Raw genomic sequence first — 26,564 nt, 5'->3', positions numbered from 1 at the left:
AGCCACCAAACCACACAGCTTCGCTCTGGATAAAAAAGAACCCGCAAGGTTCTTTTTCTGCCACGCCAGTTACGTCCAAGTGCGCCAATGGCGCACTCGTGACGTAGCTGGCGCAGCGTGACATGCGGACACTATGCGTCCATTATGTCATAATGGCGGTGCCCATGTACACGGGGGACTGCCATTATGCCGCCATCTGTACATGCTAGGGTTAGGGACCGTGTGGTTGCTACGCAGTCCCGAAACCCTAGTATGGCGGAGCACGGCGCTTTAGCACCATGTGTACCACATCTTTGGCTCAGTTATAGGTGTTAAAGTGAAAAGGTTCAACAAATCAGAACACATACTTATTACTAAATACAAAATATGAGCAAAAAAAATGCAATTTGAAAGCTAGAAGCTGGTGCCATTTCTATAGATTATTAAGGTGATAATTAATTATTAATCTAGGCAAGAAATACCTCATTTTGCCTCAGTAAAATTATTTTACTTTCCTCACTTGGGCTGCATTCCTAGATGGATTTATCTGGAACTAAGTCCCATTGAAACTTTCAAGAAGACATGTATGGAACTGTGCAATCAGGGTAGAATAAGTGTGGCTTGTGGCCTACATGTGCCCCCGTGATGTTTTTGTGGTTTCCATAGCCCCCCAGGGTCCCACAAATGCCCCAAAATGGTTTCTGGGAGTTGTAGAGGCCATTTACATCACGTTTGGAGGCTCCCTGGACCCCTGGGATAAAATCCCTCTAGGTCAATTTATGCCCAGGAAAGGCTTTCTTTTTTGAAATAGGAAGTGAACAGACTTCTGCTCATTTCCTATTGTTAAAAATGGCCTCTCCCCTGGAAATTGCAAAAACATGGTGAGAATGTCCCCATGCCTGCGAGAGGGCATATGAGGCAAAAAAGTCCCCCCCCCCCCGGTGGCACTGAGTGGAGGGGTGTGTTTAGCCCTCCAAGGTCTCCTGGAGGGTTAATGAGACTCCTTAGCCTTCTACAGTTGCCCACTCCTGCCTTAAGTTACAGCAAATGTAATGTCTGAAGTAACATTATTGAGCCCTAGGTGGATAAAATATATTTTTAATATTTAAATACTGTAGGCATCTAACTGGAAATCTATGGAAAAGTGGTTTGTTTTTTTTCCTGTACCTGAATACTGAATACAGCATATAGAAGTGGATTTGCCAGCTACGGTAACCTGCCTCTCAAATTTGTTTGGTGGAGATTTTATAAGCGGATATTCTTCATTTCTTCTTCAAGAAGAAATAATACAGGAGAAATGGAAAAGGACAAAAAATAGTTATGATGCATAATGAAAATGATTAGCAAAAAAGCAAATGTAATATTTCCACAAATTCATATGCAGGTGTATTGCATATTACTCACTGCTGAAGGAATTACAAAAGACTTATTTTGTTTTTGGTTCTCTCCCACAAAGAAATAGCAGGATAATGCTAATACTGATGTGGTGTCATAAATATTTTTTTTCTTCATGGATCCACTCACCGTTTGACTCTTCTCTTGCACTTTGAATTGTTTTGCTTTGCATTAGTCTTCGGAGAAAACATTGTCATTCTGCAGGAGCAAATAAGTATAGATTTCAGCACTTAGGACCAAACTAGACCTGACCTAAAGTGTCAATATGGGAATTTCCCCGCAGATGAAATCTGGATTTAGAGGAAGGACTAACGTCAGGACTATAAAAGGGAAGGAAAGAGTTAATTTTCTTTCCCATGCTTGCTTTGATCTTTCCAATTATCACTCCCATACATCCATCATTTTTAATATATATTTATTGATTTTTTAAAAACAACAACAACAGGTAAATATTTTTTAAAAATACTATTTCTTGGATCTTTAGTACATTGTGTTGACTTCCATTCTGAAGATTATACCATACAGTTTTATATTTATAACTTAAATATCCCGTTTACTTACTTGATCACACTCTTTCCTTCTACAGAGTTAATTATAACATGTCTAAACTTAACCTTTCCTTTTATTTTGTAGCTTTGTCCCTTTACATTCTGTAACCTATTTTAACCATTCTTCTCTGATTCACTGTAACTATTATTTTGTTTACCGTTTATTCACCCTTACTGGATGAATTTAGTTTCATATTATCATATTTCTATTCTCCAATCCTGATTATTTTTTATTACATTTAAACATATACATCTGAAGTTGGAAAATTATTTTGTTACCAAAGCCTGCTACTTATCTCCTTAATGACTCAATAACTCCTTTCTGATTCCAAGTGTGTCCTCCTAATACTGCAGGATTGATGACCAATCTTCTTCTAATTTTCCTTTAGGTTTGTTTTGGTCAAGCTCGTTAATCTATCTATTTCTCTTAGGCCGTGTATTTTTTGTGTCCATTCTTCTATATATGGGGCTTCTTCACTTTTCCATTCTCTAGCTATAGTCAGTCTGGCTGCTGTTATTAAATACAGTATCACCCTCCAGTTTTGGTTTTCATCACTGTTTTTTAAGGCAGACGTTATATTTAACAAATATAACTCTGGGGTCATTGTGTACTGGATTTTAAATATATTTTGTATTTGCATATATATTTTGACCCAGTATTTTTAAATTTTCTTAGAAGACCATCACATATGGTGTAGTGAACCTCTTATCATTTGATGCAATTTTTGTTTTTAAAAAACTGCAAGACAAAGGAACATTTGCTATCACATGTAGTCTGGCCTTTAGACAGCAACACAGAACATGCCCAAGTTAATATAACATTAGCAGATTTTAAATCCCTCCAGCACCGGGGAGGGGGAATAAAATAAATAAACAACTAAGCAAGATAACAGAGCTTTTTCATTTTCTATAGATTATGGTTTAATTATAACTTTTTGTCATGTGATTTCAGTACTGAGCTGCAGCGGAGTTGAGGTCATGTAAAAGTCAACCTCATGTATGGATTTTGCCATGACCATGGATAGGTCAAGGGTAAAACTTGGAGGCTCCTTTAGTGTGTATGTGTGCGTATGGCAAGAGGGACTCTCAGTGAGCCTTTTCTTCATCGTTTCAGTTTTCCTTTCAGCCAGACATGCGGGTGGGTGGGAGGGGGACTCTTAAACAAACAGCAATAAATCAGTCACCCAGGACTCTTTCAGCTTGGCCCTTTCTTGCTAAACTCCTCTCTGCACAGGATGGGGAAATCTGGAAGAGCTGCTATCATGCTTCCATAGTAAATAAATCAACCTGGGATATTGGGGTCAATGTTTGGGCATAAATTTTTAGATTTATAGATAAGTATATCTTTCTCCTCTGATAGGGTTGCCATAACCCGGCTGGGGGTGGGACAATCCCAGGTTTTGACCACTAGGGGGCATCCCTGCACGGTTTCCTCCTTGTCACGGGTCGAGGAGATTGCCTTTGCTGGCCCTTGCAGAGCTGTGCGCAGGGCTAATGAGGAGGACTTCCTCCTCCTGAGGCTGGGGCTGAACAGCCCGCCCCTTCTCCAGGCCTGAGCCTGTGAGCACTGGCAGGGGGCGGGGCTGTTCCAGCCCCAGTCTGCCCCCATTGGCCAGCCAGGCTCCGGAGGAGGAGCTCTTCCTCTGTTGGGCTGGGCTGCAGCCAGAGGGGAAAGGAAAGGGCCATTTCCTTTGCCCTTTTTTGGCGCCAGGGAGGAGGAGGAGGAAGAGGAGGAGGAAGTACTGTATGTATTTTTAAACTGTATTTTTAAAGTGCATTTTTAAAGTGTATTTTTAAAGTGCATTTTTAAAAATGCATTTTTAAAGTGCCTTTTCTGTGTATTTTTGGTGCTTTTAATGCTAACAATTCTCCCTTGCTTTGACAATGATAGTGTGGTGGTGATGATGATGATGATGATGTGATATGAGTCAGCTTCTGAAGCTGAGAGAGTGTCACCTTCCAAAGTGTGGTTTTGGTGTATTTTTTGTGCTTTTAATGCTAACAAGTCTCCCTTGTTGTGACAATGATGGTGGTGATGATGATGATGATGATGATATTGATATCAGCAAGCCTTTCAGGCATGGCCAATGTTAGTTGCTCTGATTTTTACAAACTCATGCGCAGTGAAGAAAAACCAAAGTCTCTTGACCAAGTACACACTTCTGAGAAGTACACTTGGTGCAAGAAACCTGAAACAGCAAATCCACTTCTTGTGAAACCACCTTGACATGTTCAATATGCATAGCCATGTTAAACCATGCTAAGTGTTAAACCCAAGGGGTTTGGTTATGCAATAAGCCTCTGAAATATGCAAGAGGCCATATTCATTAAGGCCATGTGAAATGCCCAAATGTGCTGTTGTGTGTGTTTTGGAATGGAGGGAGGGTGCTTTGGGCAGAAAGGGAAGTCCATTTCTGCCATCTGTCCAGGAATAATGCCAAAATGTCCTCCATTTTGAGCATGCCTAAGAAACATGCATTTATATTAACATTTTTTTAAAAAAGCATCATTTTTTTTTCATGTCCTCCATTTTTAAAAAGTGTCCTACATTTGAAAATGTTGTCCTACATTTGTCCTGGTTTGGAGGTCCTGACTTATGGCAACCCTATCCTCTGAGAAAATTTCTTCCAAGAAGCCACTGAAAAAGCTCTCTGTCACTCTTTCTCTCTCTCTTGTGTCATCACCAAACAGGCATGTAATGGTGGCGGGACTGAGAGAAAGACTTCCCCTGTAGATCTTAGGAGATACACTCTTTCAGACAGTCTGGACCTAAGCCATTCAGGCTGGTCTTTAAAGGCCCTATGTGCTTTTTATAAGTGGCAGCCAAATTCTGAATCCACTGAAATTTCCAAAGGTAGCTCTACATAGTGTGTTATGGTAGTCCAAACAGGATATAATCAAGAAATGTCTCATTGTAGCCAGATCGATATCTTAAGGAATGGGCGCACCTGATGCACTAGTTTTAACTGTTCAAATGTACTTCATACCACTGCTGAAACCTGGGCATCCAGGTTCAGAGTTGAGTCCAAGAAAACACCCATGTTGCGAACATGAGACTTCAGGGAGAGTGTAACCCCATCCAGTACAGGCAAAATCCCTATTCCCTGATATGCTTTTTGACTGACCAGGAGCATCTCTGTCTTGTCTCGATTAAGTTTCAATTTGTTTGCCCACATCCAGTCCATTAATGACAACAGACATTTGTTCAGAACAGAGACAGCTTCCTTAGATGCACTCCCCCACCACCCCTTGGATGAACTTTTGGATGCAGTCTACTGAGTTCAAGAATCCTCTAAAAGATAGAACATTTAAAGGAGTCTCTGAAGTAACTATTCTGTACATTACAACATCTAAATTATACAGAAAAGCAGGCAGAGAGTAAAAAATGGGAGGCCAGTGTTCGTTTACTTTTTAATGGAAAAAGAGTCAGACGTATAGGAGAGGAATGAGTCAGGAAATATAAAGTAAGTTTAAGGTAGTAGTGTCTCCTGTCGGATATTGATACCAAGGTAACCTATAAGGTGTCATTGTTTACCTCAGCAGCAATCAAAATTTGGGCTAGAGTCATAGCAGACATTGCCATGGGGACGATCTTATCTAATCCATCAAGTTGTTTTTAATGATGTTTTAGCTAATCGTTTGGAATTGTTTTTTTAAATCTAAAGTATAAGATTCGGATGTTAATTATTTAATTAACTGATGTAGTATTTTGTAATACTGAAATTTTGTGATTGGTTTTAAATATATGTTATGTGAATGGCCTTTGGCTTAAGCATTAATAAACTTATATATAAGTAGTAGTGAAATGATAGCATCTAGCTGTCAAGGCAGGACTGAAAAAAACTAGAGGAAGAAGTGGAGTCAAGAGTAATAACTGATAATTAGGTGACCTCTGATGGTGCATGAATATATAACCCAGTTCTTTGTGGATCGCTCCTCTGCATGCTTGAGAATGTGCAGAACATAGTGCTGGACATAAAATCTCAACTTTCCTTTAAAAAAAATGTTCGGACCTTTTTGGTTGCGAAGTTATGATTAATAGTGTACTCTGTAGGTAGTGGTTGCTGAATCTCAAAAGGCAGAAGTGTGGATCTGTTTAAAAGGAGGACTTAATAAGTCAATTACCTACAGTATTTCCTGACTCTATCCATAACTGACTAAACCCAAAGAAATTATGCAGCTATAGAGATTTTGCTTAATTTATAGAATTCAGTTGTTTTGAAACAGAATTTAAACAGACTGAGCTGAAAATGTTAACTTTTATTTAGCATAGTATACACAAAGCCCTGTATAAATCCATTTAAAATTTTGACAAACAGGAAATTACAGTGCGCCCACGTCACACGCAGGGGCACCTTATGCGGCTTTCAGTATACGCTGAAAGCCTCACTAGGAAAAGGGGCGGTGCACCCCATAGGGGGTAATGGTGCACGTGCCCTTGGTGCACACGCACCTCCACACCACCGTGTGCACGAACCTCATTTATTTAAATGGGGCTTGAGCATATGCGGAATTCCTCTTATGGGGGGGGGGGGGGGGTCCAGAACGGATACCCGCATAAGGGAAGGGTGGGCTGTATTATAGGAAATGTGCCAATTCCCAAAACTGGCATTTCTTTTCTTCTTTTCTTCCAAATACTTTTAAACTGTTCTACACCTTTTTTTTCACTATTTTTTTTATTTATAAAAGCATTTTATATACAAAAACAATAAAAAAAGTTTCAAGTTACTACATAGTATCAGAAAATATATTGAAGTTCACAAATCAGTACTTCCAAAATCACTTTAAAAACAATTCCCAAACACTATACCCATACATTTCAATATTCTCTTTTTTTTATATCAGTTTCTCTTTTTACTTCCTGTTACCTCAAAGTATATTCCCCCAAATCGTACAATTTCTTAAATGTTATATTACAAATAAGTTGCTTATAGGTTATCGTGTCTGCATTCTTATGTCTCTAACCTGCAATTTTTCATTATCTGGTCCCACTCTTCCTCTATTAGTGTAGTGTCTTTATTAGATAAACGGCCAGTGAGAATGTCCATCTCTCGAAATTCATGGTTTTTTGCCCACCAAAGATCCAAATCAGGTATTATTTGGCTTTTCCAATACTGAGCTAATATAATTCTGGCGGCAGTTATTAAATATAGTATTGATCTCTCATGTTTAATTTTGATTTGCGCAGGAGCTTTATCTAACATATTCAGTAAATACATTTTTGGTCTCATTTCAAAATTCAGTTGAAAAATGCGTTCAATTTCTCTGTGTATGTTTTTCCAGTACAACTTTAGTTTTGGGCATTTCCACCAAACATGGAACCAAGTTCCTGGTGTCTTTTCACATTTCCAACACAGACCCGGGCCTATTTTGTAAATTTTTGTTATCTTACTCGGCGTTAAATACCATCTGTGTTCCATTTTCCAATAATTTTCCCAGAGGTTTTGACATTTAGTGAATTTTTTAGTCCTTTCTCTTGGAAGAACGCAAGTAAACTGTTCTACACCTCTCCAATGCATCCCATATAGTTTTGTAACACATAAAGATATCTACTTTTTGCAATAAAATGAAAAGAAAGCTATTACTGAAAAATACTTGAAATAACTTTACCACCAAAGTCAGTACTCACTGTGGTGCTGACGTGTAACCTGATGATTTAATTTTGTTATGGAATACCAGTGGCTGGTCTTTTACTGAGTTCTTCATATCTGAGTTTAAGAAAAATCAGTAGTAAGCATGAAAATGAACACTGTAACCATTAAATTAGTGAATAAATATATTTAACAATCCAAAGACCATCTGGGAGTGAAGGAGAGGGAGTTTGCCAGCTACTCCAGATGACATCTGCCACCTTTTCCTTTCCTCTGGGACTCTTCCATCAGAGCAGAGTTGTCTCTTTGCAGGACTGAGGCCCAGCCAGCAGCCTACAGTAGGTACCCCAGTTAGACTGAGTTAGATGGGGAATAAAAATTGGACTACTGCAGGGGAGGGTCCGCTACCAATAAGGTCACCAATGAAAAGGTTGGCATAAAGAAGGCTCACCTGTTAGGGGAGCAACTTCAAGGCAGGGCACAAGGGCCTATCTTGCAGGAAAGAAATCCTTGACTGCTTACTGACACTGCCTTATTGAAATAAATAATTGACCACTCTTGTGAGGAGGAGAGATGTGTTGCTAACAAAGAGAAGGAAGTAACAGTATTCAGTGAACAGCCATTCAAGTTAGACAGGATAGAGGGGGATACTGTTCTATTGTCATAGACAGATCATTTCTTGTTCAGGTTTAGAATGGATGGCACTCAGAGCCTCTCCAGGGGTTGGTGGTCTTCCTGGGGCAGGCCATGAAGATGGTCTGCTGCAGGAGGCTCAAGGATTTGGATGGATTCCTGATGGCTCTTGGGAAGTTTCTTGCTGTCTTGGCAGATGATCCTGTCAAAATAACATGGTAGTAGACACAATTGCTGCTTCTCGTGAAGCAGAGATAAACCACCCCCTGATTTTCTAAGGAGCTAGCAGCAGTGAAACAAGTCTGATAGAGACTTGAGCAACAGTAGCAGAAACCCCAGAGTGTGTCCAATTGAAAACATGCAAAAATCTATCTGAAGACAGATTCACAGGTAGTAAAAACGGCTTCCTAGACTTGGCTACTGCGGGAAGTATGTTTGCATCACAGTACAACTAGCTAGCAGCTGGTTATACTGATTCTTTCCTGCCAGTGTGGTAAGGAAGTGGATAGTTTGACCGTGTTGTTAGTGAAATACAGCATCAAAGTAGCCTTTTCACACAACTTTATCTCCCTAGCGAGAATCATAGAATCGTAGAGTTGGAAGAGACCACAAGGGCCACCCAGTCCATTCCTCTGCCATGCAGGAACTCTCAATCAAAGCATCCCCAACAGATGGCCATCCAGCCTCTGTTTAAACACCTCCAAAGAAGGAGACTCCACCACTCTCCAAGGGAGTGTGTTCCACTGTCGAACAGCCCTTACTGTCAGGAAGTTCCTTCTAATGTTGAGGTGGAATCTCTTTTCCTGTAGCTTGCACCCACTGTTCCAGGTCCTGTTCTCTGGAGCAGCAGAAAACAAGGTTGCTCCCTCCTCAATATGACATCCCTTCAAATATTTAAACAGGGCTATCATATCACCTCTTAACCTTCTCTTCTCCAGGCAAAACATTCCCAGCGCCCTAAGTTGTTCCTCATAGGGCATGGTTTCCAGACCCTTCACCATTTTAGTCGCCCTCCTTTGCACATGCTCCAGTTTTTCAGCATCGTTTCTGAATTGTGGTGCCCAGAACTGACACAATATTCCAGGTGGGGTGTGACCAAAGCAGAATAAAGTGGCATTATTATTTCCCTTGATCTAGACACTATACTTCTATTGATGCAGCCTAAAATTGCTTTGGCCTTGGACTCCTAGATCTCTTTCACATGTAGTCTCCTTAAGCCAGTTGTCCCCCATCCTATATCTATGCATTTTGCTTTTCTGCCCTAAGTGCAGTACCTTATATTTTTCTGTGTTGAATATCATTTTGTTAGCTTCGGCCCAGCTTTCCAGTTTATTCAGGTCATTTTGAATTCTGATCATGTCCTCTGGGGTGTTAGCTACTCCTCCTAATTTGGTGTCATCTGCAAATTTGATAAGTATGCCCCCAATTTTGTCCTCCAAGTCATTGATAAAGATTTTGAATAGCACTGGACCCAAGACAGAACTCTGTGGCACCCTACTGGTCACTTCTCTCCAGGATGAAATGGAACCATTGTTGAGCACCCTTTGGGTTCGGCCAGTCAACCAATACAAATCCATGTAACAGTTTTATAAGCTTGTTTGCAAGAATGTCATGGGGAACCTTGTCAAAGGCCTTACTGAAATCAAAATATGCTATATCCACAGCATTCCCTTCATTTACCAAGCTGGTAATTTTATATATATATAAAAGAGAAATCAGATTTGTCTGGCATGACTTGTTTCTCTGAAACCCATGTTGACTTTTTGTAATTATGGAATTGCCTTCTAGATCTTCACAGACTCTCTTTTTATGATCTGCTCTAGAATCTTTCCTGGTATTGATGTCAGACTAACTGGACGATAGTTGCTGGGATCCTCTTTTTCTCCCTTTTTGAAGATGGGGACAAGGTTTGCCCTTCTCCAGTCTGCAGGGACTTCTCCTGTTCTCCAGGAGTTCTCAAAGATTATTGCCAATGGCTCCAATATTACATTTGCCAGTTCTTTTAATACTCTTGGATGTAGATCATCAGGTCCTGGAGACTTATATTCATTTAGATTAAACAGGTATTCCTGTATTATCTTTTTACTTATTCTGTGCTGAATTTCCCCTATTCTGTCCTCTGCTCCATTTTCCTCAGGTTGAGCACCCTTTGCTTTTTCTGGGAACACTGAGGCAAAGAAGGTATTGCCTTTTCTCTGTCTTCTGTTATCATTTTGCCATCTTCTCCACGCAGTGGCCCTACCATTTCCTTCTTCTTCCTTTTGCTGTAGACATATCCAAAAAGCCCTTTTTATTGTTCTTAACCTCTCTAGCAAGCCTGAGTTCATTCTGTGCTTTAGCTTTTCTGACTTTACCCCTACACATGCCTGCTATTTGTTTGAATTCCTTTTTGGTGATTTCCCCCTTTTTCCATTTCTTATACATGTTCCATTTAAAACTTAGCTCAGTTGAAAGTTCATTAGTCATCCATCCTGGTTTCTTGAGACACCTCCCATTTTTCTTCCCCCCCAGTACTTCTCTAAGCTTACTAAAATCAGCTCTTCTAAAGCTCTACTAAAGTCTAGAATGCGTGTCTGACTGAGGCGCATTCCAGATGTGCAAAAAGTACGTACTAGGTACGTACTAGGGTTAGGAAAGGGCGTCCATTCCGGACGCCCTAACCCTAGTATGTACCTAGTACATACAAAATGGCGGCGCCCATTCTACATGGGTGCCGCCATTGGGACATCACAACCGCGCCGCCTCCAAATGGAGCGGCGGGGAAGTGACATCCTGTTGCCGTGCGAGGGCGCCTGGAGCACCCTTTCCGCGGCGCAGGAAGGAGCTCCCAAACGGAGCTCCTTCCTGGGTTTGTGGTGCTGGTGCAGCCTTTACACGGCTGCGCCAGCGTCACAAAACAGAAAGGGGCCAAGTAACTGCTGTTGGGGTGTCCTTGGGGCTTGAAGCCCCAAGGACACCCGTTTCCAGGCCACAGGGAAGCGGACTTTTGCTGCTTTCCCGCGGCCTGGAAAGCGGTGGATTGGGGCCTCAGAGGCTGTCACTGTGGCAGCTGAGGCCCTGATCCGGCGGGGAAAGGGGCAGAAACAGGCCGCCCCAAAAGGGCAGTCTGTAAACCGCCTGAGAAAGGGGAAGTGAAGCAGGGTAGTGGAGTCAGGGGCTATCATGTGACTGAAAAACAGCATAAAAGACACTCTGGCAGTATGTGAAGTGCTCCATCATATGGAGCCTACTTCCCTTGGCCTTGACCAGGAATACTGCAACTGAAAAGGGAAGTTTAAAATGAAAGACTTAAAATATAAAGCAATGGAAGAGCTCAGAAGCCACAAAGAAATCTGCTGGTAATAGCAGGCAGAATAAGGATAGTAGAAGAGTCCTCCTTTCCAGAATTATGATTTTTCTCCCTGGTTGGAAAAAGAGCCAATTTCTTTGAATTCCTGACTTTTAACTGTGCTGGTTATTCTCCTGCCTATTGGCCAGTAAACATACAAAGTCATATGTTATCTCATGCCCTTTGAAGAAATAAAGATGCACCAGATGACCTTGAAGTTAAAAAATGTTTTTCAAGTTCGAACTGAAAGGTTAATATACAGAGCAGAAACAGCAGAAGGTTTCTGACCAAAAACCAATAGCTGTATATAGACAGTGCCAAATGTATTTAGATTTTACCGAGTTTACCTTTCTTATTTACAAGGTTGGTTTTTTCCTTCTTCAGGCACAAGGGAGAGGTTGATAGGAGGCAACACCTAAATCAACAAATAACAGATATAGCTTAGATGTTTAGATACACAGATATTCTCACTGCAATTCACACCTCATTTATATAAGAGCAGTACCAGTGTCTTCACAGGACTTCCTCAGGATAAAGTATTGGGACAAACTAAGCCTCCCAGTATTGGGAAATATACAGACTGGGCATACCCGACATCACAGCCTACTAAAGTTCTGATGATAATGTGTAAATTACTGAATGTTGTTCTCACAAAGTACCTAATGCTTTCCTGTCTACTACAAATGTATGCCTAGATTAGAACTGCAGGAGAATGAAGATACATTTTTAATGACCTCTCACAATTTAGGGCCACCCTTCCCTGGGAAGTTTTCAGTTTGTACCTCTCCTGGAAGAATTGTAAAAGAAACGTTGAACTTATCACAAAATCTCTTTGTCTAAAGTAGATAGCTAAAAGTCTAGTACAGATTAGCTCTTCCTTCTTTTGAGAAGTAAGAATTCAAGTGAATTTTAAACACTTTTCCTACAAAGAAGAGCAACTCATCCCCGTTTCAGGATAACCAAGCACTGTTTAATTAATACTAAGAGTAAAAAAGAACTTGGAACTTTGGAAAATCCAAACAAAGCAAAGTAAGCGTGGTACCAGGATGAGGCTTTTCCTTCCCAATACAGCAAATATCTTTTAGGCTGGGTAGATAACCAAAGCAGAAAAACAAATGACGGAGGTTGCATCTGAACTGAATAAATAATCCAATTTGACATCACTTTAACTGACATTGCTCAATAATATGAAATTCCAGGAAATATAGTTTAGTGGGACATTTAGCCTTCTCTGTCAGAGAGCTCTAGTGCCACAACTACAATTCCCAGAATTCTATAGCATTGAGCCATGGCAGTTAAAGTGGTGTCAAACTGGATTATTTCTGCAGTACAGTACAGTAAGCAAGTTTGCTTTTTCTTGCAGTGGAGGACAGCCTAGTAGCATTACAAATTGTGGAGCCAACTGTGAAATATTGTTTTCCTGCCTTTATTGGGTCCCTCCAATAATGCCAGGTACCCTATTACTTTCCAGGAACTGAGCTCTTGAGGATGCAGCTTCAGTGCAGTTGTGTGGGGCTTTCAGGCATTTGAGGTCAATTTGCTTAGTTCTAGCATAATCTGCAGCTCCTTCTCATCTGTGTCTGTAGACCATCTGAGTTTGAGAGAACCTCCAATATGTTCAGAGATAGCTGGCTTCTGTTTTCAGCTAGACACTTATACATATTTTAAAGTGCAATCTCCTTCCTTGAATAGGAGACAGAAAAGCAAATCTGACTCTAAAACAGGCTGAAAATGCAGACCTGCCAAGTGATTATGGCCCTGTACAGACCGCCATTTTGTGCCGGCCTGTGGGTGGAGTCAAGGTGCAGCGTCCAGATGCTGGATGCCCTGACTCTGCCCCTAGGGCATCATGATGACACACACCATTCTAGATGGTGTGCAGCATCATGGCACACCTCTGGTGCTGCATCCAGATGATGCAGCACTGAAGGGGCACCATACAGCCACACTGCCATGGCTATGGCATCCTTTGGAGGGTGCAAAAAGGAGCCACTTTTTGCGCTCCTTTTTGCACCCTCCAGAGGCCAGATCGGGGCTGTGGCATGAGGTAGCCACAGCCCTGATCCGATCAGGAAAGGGGCAGCTGCAGATCACCCCTTTGGGGCAGTCTTTCTAGCCCCTTTGTTTTCCAGTGCAGACCATAACAGAAACTGGGAGGGGTTCCTTTCTTTATCCAGAAAGGCACTAAATATTCCTTGCTCTGTGTTCTGAAGCATTAGTAGAAGCTAACCCATACTCGACCACTCTAGTACACAGTGCAGAAATAACAGACTTTCCATTCTCCTTTTAAAAATTATACTTGACAGTCAATAAAACAGCCATTCTATTTTTACTCCCCACCCCCACCCCGCAAATATTTCTCATCCACATGAAGTCCACAGCAAGTTCTGAGCAGGTAACTAGTCATCAACTTATATTAGTATTAAAAAGTTTAACCTGAGTGCAGTGAAACCAATTTCTCATCCATTCCCCAACATCACTGCTCCTGTAGTGGCACTAAAATAAATGTAGCCTGGAAAAAAAATTGTATTTGCTTTGTCTGGGGCAAGAAACAATGACACCCCCATGAAGATTGGCCACAGGACAAGCATCCTCTACAACATTCAAGGGCAGCAAACTAATTTAAATGGTTCATGGTAGGATATGTGACAGCACCAATGCTGTCTTCCAAAAGAGGAGAATTGTCAGAGGGTCTCTAGAAGAATGGCAGGAAGGGGGCTACTCCTCCTGCTTCCCAGCACCTACCTGTTTGAGGTTGTTAACTCACACTGCTTAACAGTAGAGTAAGACTTGATTTTAACCTGTTACTCAGGTTTTGTAGTAAACAGGAGAAAAAAAATCATATGTAATAAAGAAAATGTTAGCTTAACTGACATGAAATGAAACTTTACCTAGCAACAACTGAAAGGCCTTTTCCCTCTCCACTTAAAAGCAGTTCATTTTTTTGGGATCTCAACAGGGCAGCAACATTAATCTCCAGTAAGGCAATTCTATTCCCAAATATTGAAGTTAGCACACAACAAACCTGCAAAAAAGTGTCTGTGAAATATCTCTTCATTCAAATCAAAATAACACAATAGCAATCAACAAAACATTAGTGGCTTTTAGCCAGGGACCAGAAAGCTGGTCATTGAACAGGATTTGCCCATTCCCTGCTTTCTACTACAGCTCTCTGAACCCTTGTAAAACCTGTAACTCGGATATCTCTCTGAAGCATTTATGTGGAATGCAGGGCTGCATCAAGAAAGGGAAATCTAGAAAAATTTGGGACCCTCACAAAATACATCTTTATTGTTTTGCTATCATGCATGTGGCTTTTAGAATGTCACACCATCTTCAAAGGGCATTCTGTCAGATCTGTGTAGTGCTAGTTTTCACTTCATTACATCTTCCAGTTTAGGAGATCCCACAATGCCAATGACTTTGTTTGACTTCCATAATTCAGTCACTCAGTCAGCCACCTAAATCCCATATCTAGAGTTGCAGACTTTCCCAGTTCCTGCCTGTTTTCTGTCCAAACCACCATTAGAAAAGTTAAGAGAAAGACAACTGCACTCTGTGTTAGAAAATTTATCTGGTGTATGGGAAGCCATGAATTTCATTATTTGTATTTTGAGATAAAGGACCTTAGACAGCAATGTTAGGAAGGATTCCTGCTTTGGATAACAATTTTAGGATTGACAATACTGAAAAAAATGGTATAACAGAACAAAAAACAAAATCATGTCAATGGTGTGAAGTTTTACATCATAACCATCACAGTACCAGTGTAGTGGAATTTTCTTTCCCTCTTTTTCCACTGAAGCCCTTAATTAGAAGCTCTGAAGGGCTTCTAAGCTATCCAGACCATGTTTTTGGGATGCCCTGGTGAAATGCACTGGGAAGTAGAGATCACCCCTTCCAGTTTCAGATGGAAGCAATTCCACTTGCAAATGTCCGCCACTAGATTTAGGCCATCATACCAATATTTAAAATTGTTGATAGCATATAGTGCCATCTATATATTATATTTTTTAAAAATGAAAAACCTCTCCACATTTACAGTTTTTAACTGAATATTTTAAGATTAATACTGGTACTCACCTTACCATTGACTGCTTTCCTTGTTAATGCACATGATCCAGCAAACTGAATGCTGAGGGCACTGAAATCTTTACATACAAAAAAAAACCCAACATAATAAAATATATAATAAGAAACCATCATATGTCTAAATATTAGACCCATTTCAACAGAACTGCTATGAAGTTTGAATTATGTAAGAAGAAAGAAATCTGTAACATTAAGGTTATAGATCCATGAATTCTGCATCCAAAGATTCAACCATCCATGGCTTGAATAAAAAAAAAATTCAAACCCAACCTTGATTTTGCCATTTTATATAATGGACACCATTTTACTGTGCCACTGTATATAATGGAACTTGAGCATCCACAGATTTGGTATCCACAGGGTGTCCTGGAACCAAACTGCAGTGGATACCAAGGGGCCTCTGTATAAATAAAGAGAATTTAAAATAAAAGCCTTTACATTTTTATTATGTATGGAGAAATTTACCCAGTGTTACCTACCTACAATTTCATTTATGATTTGAATGATACAGAGGCCTGACTAAAAGCCCTTGTTGTTCTGTGCCTTCAAGATGTTTCTGACTTATGGTAACACTACAACCAATCTATCATGGGATTTTCTTGGCCAGATTTGTTCAATGGTGGTTTGCCATTGCTTTCCTCTGAGAGTGAGAATGGCTTGCCCTAGGTCATCCAGAAGGTTTCTATGGCCAAGCAGTGATTTGAACCCTAGTCTACTGGATTCCTAGTCCAATATTCAGACTACTATACCACACTGGCTCTAGGAGCAATTCAGTCCCTTAAAATGTGTTTTACACTATGCTTTATGTAAAATGGACCAAAACCACTAATGTTCTGGAATAAAATACAAATATTACTCGTTATTTTTGGACTTGCATAAAAATGTTTGAGATGTCAGTTTAAGTTTACATATCAAGTTTAGTCAACATCAGTGTATAAATGTGTGTTCTAGACCAACATAAATGCAAAGTGTTTGAAAGATACCCAAAGTAACTGAGAAATCAACTTAAAAACTTTAATATGGTATTCATTTGGGTCCCATTAGATAACATCCCAAGTTTGGTGACACTGTGGTCAAAGTATATGGATTTATATAGCATACAAAATAAACAGATAATGATCAGATCTGACCTTGTCAGGAATTAATAGTTCAATAGCTGATGGTCTGGATCCAAAACCACACTACAGTCTTCCCTTTGTTCCCTTTAGATAACCAACCATGTTTGGCTACTGTCAACAAGCACGTGGATTTGTAAACCATGACAAACAGGCACACTTCAGATTACAGTATGGATGTATGTTTTTGTGTGTGTTTATACACAAAATGCACATGCACACTGTACTGTAGTATGGTTACTAATCAATTTGCAAAAAGAAACAATTATACCTCTGTAATGTAGAACTGCTTCCAATTCAAAGTTTGCCATGTTAATTATGAATAAACCAGTAGAGCTTCCTATCCATAAGCATCGGGCATTTGCACAAGAAAAACTGAGAAAAAACAGAGAAAGAGGATTATCTGTTTTTTAAACTCATCAACATTTTCAACTTCACTGATACAATGAGGTACTTTTAAGTTTCATACTGTTGATGTAAGGAGCATCTACAATATAAAATGGAGACTGTGTACACAGAAGTAGCTATTTTTCTTTACATTTGGCCTAGACAGTCTGCTCCAACAAGTAGATAAACCATATCTTAAACCTCATCTTAAAATGGGAAATGTTCAGTCAATGACCAAGTGTGAATAAGTGAAGGTGAAATGGAATAGCGGTACATGGTTTGCCATTGGCCTAGATCAGGGCCAATGAAAATACATTGGTTCAAATCCTGTTGAAGTTTTGTAACTAACATAATGCCATTTTGGCAGGATCCACAGAAGCAATGGGAGAAGTCAGAGAAAGATGTTGCTATTAGGAGGAAGCTATCCTGTCAGTTCTTGAGAAGCTTGGAATGCAAGAGGATACCTTTATCTTCTGATAGTGCTGGCTTTCTCTTTCTTTCTCCCTCATCACTGCACCTATAGGTATTTTTCTCCTGCAGCTGTGCTGCTATCACTAACAACACTGACAACAGAATCATGGTTATTGTTGTATTAGGCAAAGGGCAAGGCAATGGATTAGCGCATCCACAACTCCAATTGTTAAACCAACCATAATGGTAGTCAGATCTTATCTCGAGACTGGTGACAGCACATTATTCACCACACTGAAGGATAGCAGGTTGGCTTAGATGGTACAGGGCACATCAAGGGACACATAAAGCTCTATCTTTTCTAATCCCACCCCTCTACTCAGCATCTGATGCCTCTCACAAATGCTTCAGTTTGCCTGACCCAAGTGGCACAGCCAGAAATGGCTGAGGCAGAAATAAATTTAAGATTATTTATATAATCATGTTTAATATGATTGGTAATTAGCTTCTTTTGTATTGATTGGTTTAATACTAATATTTTTAAAATAACTGGATGCCCTCCATACAGGTCAATACATTTTTTAAAATCTACCTTCTGTAGAACATTATATACAGCTTGCAATTCTCTTTTATATAACATAATATACCAAGCTGTCAATGAAATGTTATTTCATCTACCTGGGTTCTTCATCATCTAAATTTGCAGATTTGTCACAGTGTTCAATTTGGAGAACTGGAAAGATGGATTCAACTGCTTCTTCATTTCTTAAATCATTTGAAGAAGAGGACTCAGATATATTCTGAAACTTATCTGGGGAAAACAGACAATTGTTATCATATCAAGAACAGAATGACAGAGACATTCAATTAAAAATAGGAAAAAAAGAATTTAGTTTATAATTAGCTTTCTAATATTTTACAATGAGATGCATCCATGTTTTCTTTTTACTGTCCTGTACCAGAAAAAGGTTTAGCACCCGTTCAAGAAATTTGGACATGTTGCTCAGTTTGCTAGTCATCTGCTCCATCTTGCCATGTTTGCATCATGGAATAAATAAATGGGAGTACACAGCTGCCTGGCAGAAACAACAACTGGGGTGGTAAAACACAGCTTCCAGTTAGCAGTTCTTCACCATAATGAACAATGAATACAAGATGATTTTGTTAAAGTTTTACTCACTGCTGAAGCAAACAGAAAATACAATTATGCTGTTAGCTGAATAAGATTTCTTTCACTGACATACAAAGGAGATTCATTCTCCTATCTTCATGTTATAAGTAACAGCAAATATAGCATTAGGATATTTTTATTATTGGCTTCATAAAACTTAGCATAAAACTGCTAAGTGTCTATACTCCTCCATATTATTATGTATTGGTATTCCTCTACGTTAACATATTATCAAAAGTAGCTTATAAGATTTTGTTAACAGAAAAAATAGTACTTTAAAAAGAAGAAAAGCTCAACAGAAATGCCAGTTCAAAATAGTATTTATAATGTAATCCTTGATCATTCTACTAATAGTTAAGTCTCACTGAGTTCAATGGGCCTCACTCTCAGGTATGTTTGTACAGGATTGCAGCCCTAAAACTTTATTTTAAAAATATATGTCAAAAACGTACTGTTTAGGACATTATATTAAAAATGGAAAATGAAGAGTGATATATACAGTACCTCCTTTTGAAGACCATTTTCTAAACTGGGTACCACAACCTTCCTCAACTTTCATATGTACTCATTAAATTTTAATAGTGTAAGACAAAGACCTCAGAGGTAACTTTCAAGAAAATTCATAGGTAAACAAGTGATTCCTGAACTTTCCTGCTCCTATGTTTTTTAGGGCTTAAATATTAAAATAGTCCATTTGAATTGAATAATTTATAAATCAGCCTAGTTAACCAATGACTGCCATATTACAATTGCTCTGATAGCTCTGAACAAAACCCTGGTGGCCACATTTTGGATGAAATGACCTTTTCAGACAGCCACACGTAGAAGTGACCAGCTTATGAATGGCTGTCTAATGGCCTCATTTCTCCTACAAAGGATATATGTGGGTATACCAGATGGTATGATGAAGGGTCAGCTGATCAATGCTGTTGATTCCCAATTTGTTTTTCAGATCAGTAGAAAATGCTGAGTTTAAGCTTTAAAACTTGCTTTCACATTTAAATAGGAGTACGTCCCAACAGAACTCAGTGATAACTATGAGAAGAAACACACAGGACTGTGATATAAATGGCATGCTGTCAAGATATCTCAATAATTATTTCCTTCTGTATCCATCTGCTTGAGAACTCTGCTTCCAAAATGCCATGTAGATGTGAGTGCAATTGCTGTAAACGCATATGACAATCAAACATAACCCATATTGATCAAAAGCCTACTTTTGAAAAGTATATTTACTATTTAATAGTAAATATGTAATATTTTAAAATGTTTTCTGGAAGTGTTGTGTTACCCAAATGTACAGATTTCCTTATTTTGTTGTAAAACTTCTCTCTCTCTTTCTTTATGTTGATATGTGCCACACAACGATACCGATGCCCATTAGTCAAGCTGAAAGTCCACAGCTGAAAGGGAAAATATAGTAACTGTCATCTACTTTATCCATTTTTCCAAAAAAAATTAATATATTTCTGGCACTGTCACCAGAGTTCAATGGTTAGTTGTTGGAAGATACAAAACCTACTCAATGTACCATATATACTCAACTATAAGTCAAAAAAAGTATGCCCAGAAAAATTGACCATACAATCCTGGGTCAGCTTATATACAGGTCAATATACTGCTTAGAAAGGTCCTGAAAGAAGCACCACCTCGTGCACCTCGGCAGTGATTCTGAAAGAGCTGCGATGCAGGAGTGAGTGAGTGTGTGCGTGCGTGCGTGCATGTATCTGCATGTGTGAAAGAGCTGATTCCCTTCTCAAGCCAATGTTAAATCCTTCTCTCCCCCCAACCACCTCCTCCTCCACTTCCTCTGGGTGTCTCTGTCCACCAAACACCCATTTAACTCCCTTTCCTTCCCAATCTGATGTTAAAACCTTCATATCCAGCACCAGCGAAGTGGTGTTAGGTGGCCGGGAGAGCTCCAAAGAAGGAGGAGGAGAAGGAGAAGGAGGAGAAGGGGAATGGGAAGGAGAGAGGGAAGTGGTGTTTTCCCCTTGTTATATGCTCCTAGGTTTTACCCTCAACTTATCCACGGGTCATATCAAAATCCATTATTTTGGTCCTAAAACCTTCCCCCAACTTATATATGAGGTTGACTTGTACAGATGTATATATGGTAATAATATCTCAAACACAACTGTCAAATGTGAGCACTTTGGTAAATAACTATGCATGTTGTCCTTCAAACTGACAATCTTTGATTTGAGCTAAATAAACTGTACTACAGGTAAACTGTTTTGACTTGCTAATAAAGTGTGTCTTTTGTTTATTTTATAACTGTCTGTTTTAAGTAGTTATTAATATGAAAAAGAAGTGAAACTTCAATTTCATTTACATTTAACCATTTCACAACTTAATAGTCTTTATTAGGTGTTGAAAACCTATCTTTTTTGCCTAGCATACCCTCCTGACTTTTTATAGAGAAAGTTATCCCCTAATTGAAGTGTACCTCAAGATGTTTAACCTGCGATTGTGATATTTTAAATTGTTTTTATACGATGTTTTATGGAAATGTATTTGTGATTGTAACTGTATTGTTATATGATATGATGCATACTTTTTCCTCGAATCTGTGAACCGCTTTGATCTCATTGGAAAAGCGGTATAGAAATAAAGATTTTATTTATTTTATTATTTATGAAGAAACACTATCAATTGTGTGACAATTAAATAAAACCGTGTTCAATAGTTGCCATTCTTGACCATAATTCAATGACAAAAACAACTTTGAACATATATGGTGTAATGTCTTGCACCTCCAGGTAGAAAAAAATCTCAGAATTTATTATAATATGGCTAATATAAAGTAAAGATATACTGTAACTCTGAACACCAAAGTGAGAATTAAAATAAGACCAGGATTGGGAAAATCAGCTATGAGAGAATTGGACAAGATCCTAAAGTGTAAAGATATAACTCTGAACACTAAAGTGAGGTTCATCCAAGCCATGTATTTCCCATCACCAAGTATGATGTGAGAGCTGGTCAGCGAAGGAAGCCAATAGAAAGAAAATAAACTCATTTGAGATTTGGTGCTGGAGAAGAGTGATGAGAATACCATGGACAGCAAAGAAGACAAACAAAAGGATTCTAAAATAGATCAAGCCCGAACTATTCCTGAAATCCAGGATGACGAAACTGAGGTTGTCATATGTCTGCCACATTATGAGAAGGCATGAATTATTTAAAAAGACAATGATACTACGAAAGGTAGAGGGCAGCAGAAAGAGAGGAAGACCAAATGACAGATGGTTGGATTCAATCACAGAGGCCACAGATCTGAGCCATAAGGACCTGAGCAGAGCAATGGAGGATAGGGGGTCTGGAGAGTTCTCATCCACAGGGTCGCCATGAGTCAAGGTTGACTCAATGGAAGTTAACAATATAAAGAGTGTCTTATATTATATTGATTATTTGTGGATTTTTAAAGGAACATTCAGTCTAAAAATACAATATAATTCCAAGCCAGGAAACCAATTCATCCAGTTTAATATGGACTACATCACCATGCAGTAGATTCCTTGGAATGGATGAGCCCAACCATACCCCAAGATGCTAGGGACTGAATCTGAGAAAAGCACATATTCTTCAGCTGAACCATGTCTTTTTCCTGACATCACTCATTAGTAAATCAGTTTTTTAAAAAGGTACTATATACCCCATCTTTTCTTCCAGAACTCAAGGTGCATTACAATTTTTAAAAGCAGATAAGATTGACAAAGAGGCAGATAAAAATATTACAATTAAAATGTAATCAAACTATCTAAAAACTATTTTAAAATGTAAAATATCTATTAAAAATAAAAAGGAATCTAAAACAGGAATTTGCTATTTGATTTTTCAATGTTTAAATTGTAAATAATCAGACTCTATGTATGGCTTACAACCTGTCCATTTTCACATCCAGTGATGATCTGTTTATTTTCTTCATCAATGAAGAGACTTAAAAGAGGAAATGCTGTACAAAAAAAAAATTGACAGTACCAGTTCAGTTCTCTGTACCAAGAATGTGCAACTGCTATAATACTTTACTTACACAAAACTTTTCTGTAAAAGTAAATGCTACATATAAATCTATAAACCTGAATCCAAACATTTATGCAGTATGCTTCCACAACTCTCAGCTGTATGAGGAGTTGCAGATTTTCTTAGCTTGCACAAAGAGGCATCTGACACCTGCTTATATGAGAGGTTCTGTACACTATCGAGTCTCTCTGTTTGCCTAGCTGATATAATGGACTGTTTTAAATACTAGTAAGATGCTCAAGACAGAGCAGGTCTGCCCCTCCTCCATAAGCCAAGATAAGAGAGTGCCAGAAGTTCCCAGCTGGTTTTGCAGATGCTGATAGTGCCCTTCTTTTTCCTACACAAACCTGTGATATCACAAATTCTCTGTATATGGGGCTACAAATTATTTTTTTACTGCTGATACCAGCAGAAATACATATTTCAAGACAAACACACATTTTAACCTCATGTGGAAGCTATTTTGTGGAAGAGCAGTTTTCAGCAAAAAAGTTACAAACAAGAAAAGGTTTAAGCAACTACGCATTCTGTTTCTCCATTTCAAATTTCTAGCATAGATTTTAAAAAGGCAGACAATAAACAAACTATAAAGAAGGAAAAGAAACAAGTGACCACTCTACTCGAACCCACTGGGTTTCATGACTGATTGGGGATTGGAACCCTGGTCTCCCAGAGTCCTAGTCCAATACTCAAACCACTACACCACACTTGCTGTCTGTGTTCTCACTAGAAACAGAAAATGGCATCACTATGGTTGGTGTCACCAGTGCGATAACCCCTGATGTCACCCCCCACTGACTTCCTTCCAGACCACACCATACATAATCCTTAGTAAATTTTTTGTACTCATGTTACTCATAAATCATCATTCCCATATATCACCAAATGTAACACTGGCACAATTAAAATTTTACTTTTAAACTACAATAATATATGCACAACTTAAATGTATTGACATATACATAGTGACACCACTGGAAATAGACATTGCTATGGAGATAGCAGACGCATGTCACTATTCCTTTGCAGATTCGCTGCTTTCACAAAAATAACAGGGCGGCACACTGAATGAGAAATTCCATGTGTGCATTAGAATATACTAGAAGACACTGGAACTGGGTAACTATAGATACAGCTCCTGTCAATGGAAGCCACATAGAGACTAGGAGTAATAGTGTTAACTTGAGTTTATTTTGCCCTTTCTCTCCAAACAGTAACTTTCATAGGTGAACATGCTCATTTCTTTTTTCAAAAACTGCTTTTTAAAAACAGGCACCAGTTGGTTCCTTTAGTTTCTAAAACATACCTGTTATTACTGCTGATTGATATACTAACAATCCAGTACAATAATCCCATACCTTTAAAAAAAATGGTAACATTCAAACATCAGTTTACACAATAATGAAAACAATTAGAATTATATGTGAAACTTGCTATATACCTCAAAAACAAGATTATATATTCCAAAAACAAAATTTCATTTAATGGAATTCACTGTGTCTGTTGCTTACTGTGCAAAATAACTTGTACCTGGCCTTTAAAACATGGGCAAATCCTAACAGATTTATCACACTAAATTCAATATACCTTATTTTCAATAATGTTTATAATTGTTGTTTGTATTAGAAACTTTTATTTGAATGACAATGAAACAAGTTCATGAGCAAAAATATTCAGTGTCCTACCATCAACAAATACAAATACAAAATGGGTGACAAAACTTTAACACAGGCGTGTTACAGACTGCCCAAAACGGGCGGTCTGCCAGCGCCATCATTTGCTGCGCCAAGGAACCCCAGCGGCCAAACCGCGCGACTCCTCGGCACAGCAAAAAAGAAGCCACAAAAAGTGGCTTCTTTTTGTGCCCCGGAAGTGGCGCCGCAAGTTGCCAATGGCGCACTCGCAGTGTCACTTCCGCCGCGCAACGTGCGGACGCTAGGCATCCGCGACGTCAAGATGGCGGCACCTGTGTAGAATGGGTGCTGCCATTTTGTGTGCGCTCCGCGCATACTAGGGTTAGGGGTGTCTGGAAAGGACGCCCCTTTCTAATCCTAGTACACGCGGAGCGTGTACTTTACACCCATGCAGAACGGGCCACAGAAACAGTCATTTTAAAATGTTTGATTTTTAAAAAAGAAGAAGCGGAGGAGAGGGGAGGAGGAGGGGGAAGTATAAAATCTAGACTCATGTACAATTTTCTGTTGATGTCACAGGATGGTGTTTGAAGCCAGAGATGATGAAGCAATAGAGAAAATGGAATTGTGACTCAACAGTGATGTTTAATGTTGTATCTGAGAAAACAGATTTGAATGCTACATAGTTTATTCTGTTTTCAGTTTTAGGACACAATTAAAAATATTCTATCACAGTTATGTTTTACAGTGGAACCTTATTATACGCGGGGGATCCGTTCCGGATCCCTCCGCGTATAAAAAAATCCGCCTATGCTCGAGCCCCATTGTTTCCAATGGGGCTTGTGCACGGCGGCACGGCGGCGCGCGAGGCACAATGGGTGCGCGTGCCCATTCAATTGAATGGGACGCACCGCCCCTTCCGCCCCGCGCGCGCCGGCAGCTTTGAGCACCTATGCTCAAAGCCGCCTATAAAAAGACCGCGTATGCAGAGGCTCCACTGTACTATTAATTCCACTGTATAATTCCCAAGTGTTTCTCTGTTTTATTGTAACATTGTTTCTTGTACCAAATGGAATGTATTTTTAAAAAGAGGGAGAAGAAGGTGGGAGAGAAGGTGGGAGAAAGAACTTGCTTGCCTTAAAACTTCTGTCTTCAGAAACTGATATCAATATATTTTTCTCCCAAGTACAAAACTCAACAGCAGTTACTGGAGCCAGGTGGCCCTCCAATTCAGCAAGTATAGTATTGTTCTGCAAATCAGTTCAAGAATATACATAAAGTTTTTAAAATATATTTTTGTTTTGTTCAATATTTCATAAATGCCATTCCATTTGTATAACAATTTCTGGTATGTTTTTAGGAAAGTGACCCATTCTATCTCCCCTGTTGTCCTTTAGCACAACCGATTAATAATGTCTCTTATTTAAGATCTACTGGAGTGAATGAGAGCTATGGAAAGGCACAGTTGTGTTCTGATGCCATTTTTATTCTTGTCAAAGTTCCCATGAATCATATCTGGAGCATTCCTTAGCATTCACTGATTTAAAGATGCTTAACTGTCTATGATGCTTAACTATCTGTGTGGTCATTGAAGGATAAATTCAGTTGAAATCAATTTAACATTGCAAAAAAGAAGAAGAAGAAAACAAACAAACAAAAAATCCCAGACACTTAAAATACAACAAAACAAGCCAGCAATTTGTGGACTCAGCTGTTTGATTACTAGGTATAAACGTGAGAAATTTAAACTATGTGCTTGCCTGAGCACTTCTAAAAAATACAAACATGTGGTAAAGAGGCTAAAAACTGGTTTCAACTGACTTATAATACATTTATGGCACAACTAAATGTACCTACATATTGAATTAAAATTTTAAAGTTAATAAAGCGTCTTTGCCTTCATATCCTTTCTCACCTTTGCATTTAGCATATATATTCTATTGCCAGCACATACTGCCACAGTCTGATCATCTGGACTAAATCGGACATAAAGTACCATTCCCAAGAGTGTTCCTATAACAACACCTTGTGGCATTAACCCTGTAGTAATTAAAACAAAATACACAATTATTAAAATTATTTTATAACATTATATTTCAACTTCTATGTGAAAGCCAGTCATGTCATAACAAATAGCACATATTAAACAGAGTACATGTCAAAGGTAATCTACAGAATAGTTCTGAACATGCCTGTTCAAAAGTAATACCCACTGTGTTCAGTCAGACTAAATTAAGCAAGTGGTGTAGTATGT

General features: G+C 39.0%; 1 protein-coding gene across 1 annotated transcript in view; it reads right to left on the bottom strand.

Annotated features, from left to right (window-relative positions):
* The window catches only part of WDR27 (WD repeat domain 27), a 118,172-nt gene that overhangs the window by 82,238 nt on the left and 9,370 nt on the right, over positions 1-26,564 (bottom strand). The window contains exons 5-17 of the mRNA XM_089529977.1: positions 26,226-26,350; positions 25,447-25,560; positions 23,983-24,034; positions 22,538-22,608; positions 19,942-20,053; positions 18,158-18,290; positions 16,953-17,056; positions 15,558-15,625; positions 14,366-14,499; positions 11,822-11,889; positions 7,552-7,630; positions 1,504-1,572; positions 1,147-1,250 (exon numbers count right to left, since the gene is read on the bottom strand). Coding sequence (XP_089386103.1) covers positions 1,147-1,250; positions 1,504-1,572; positions 7,552-7,630; positions 11,822-11,889; positions 14,366-14,499; positions 15,558-15,625; positions 16,953-17,056; positions 18,158-18,290; positions 19,942-20,053; positions 22,538-22,608; positions 23,983-24,034; positions 25,447-25,560; positions 26,226-26,350 — 1,233 coding nt within the window. The remainder of the gene's footprint in view (positions 1-1,146; positions 1,251-1,503; positions 1,573-7,551; positions 7,631-11,821; positions 11,890-14,365; positions 14,500-15,557; positions 15,626-16,952; positions 17,057-18,157; positions 18,291-19,941; positions 20,054-22,537; positions 22,609-23,982; positions 24,035-25,446; positions 25,561-26,225; positions 26,351-26,564) is intronic.

The sequence above is a fragment of the Sceloporus occidentalis genome, unplaced genomic scaffold, assembly GCF_023333645.1.
Source record: "Sceloporus occidentalis isolate IW3139 unplaced genomic scaffold, rSceOcc1.0.p SCAF_6, whole genome shotgun sequence".
NCBI lineage: Eukaryota > Metazoa > Chordata > Lepidosauria > Squamata > Phrynosomatidae > Sceloporus > Sceloporus occidentalis.
This window is presented reverse-complemented; position numbering and strand designations above follow the sequence as displayed.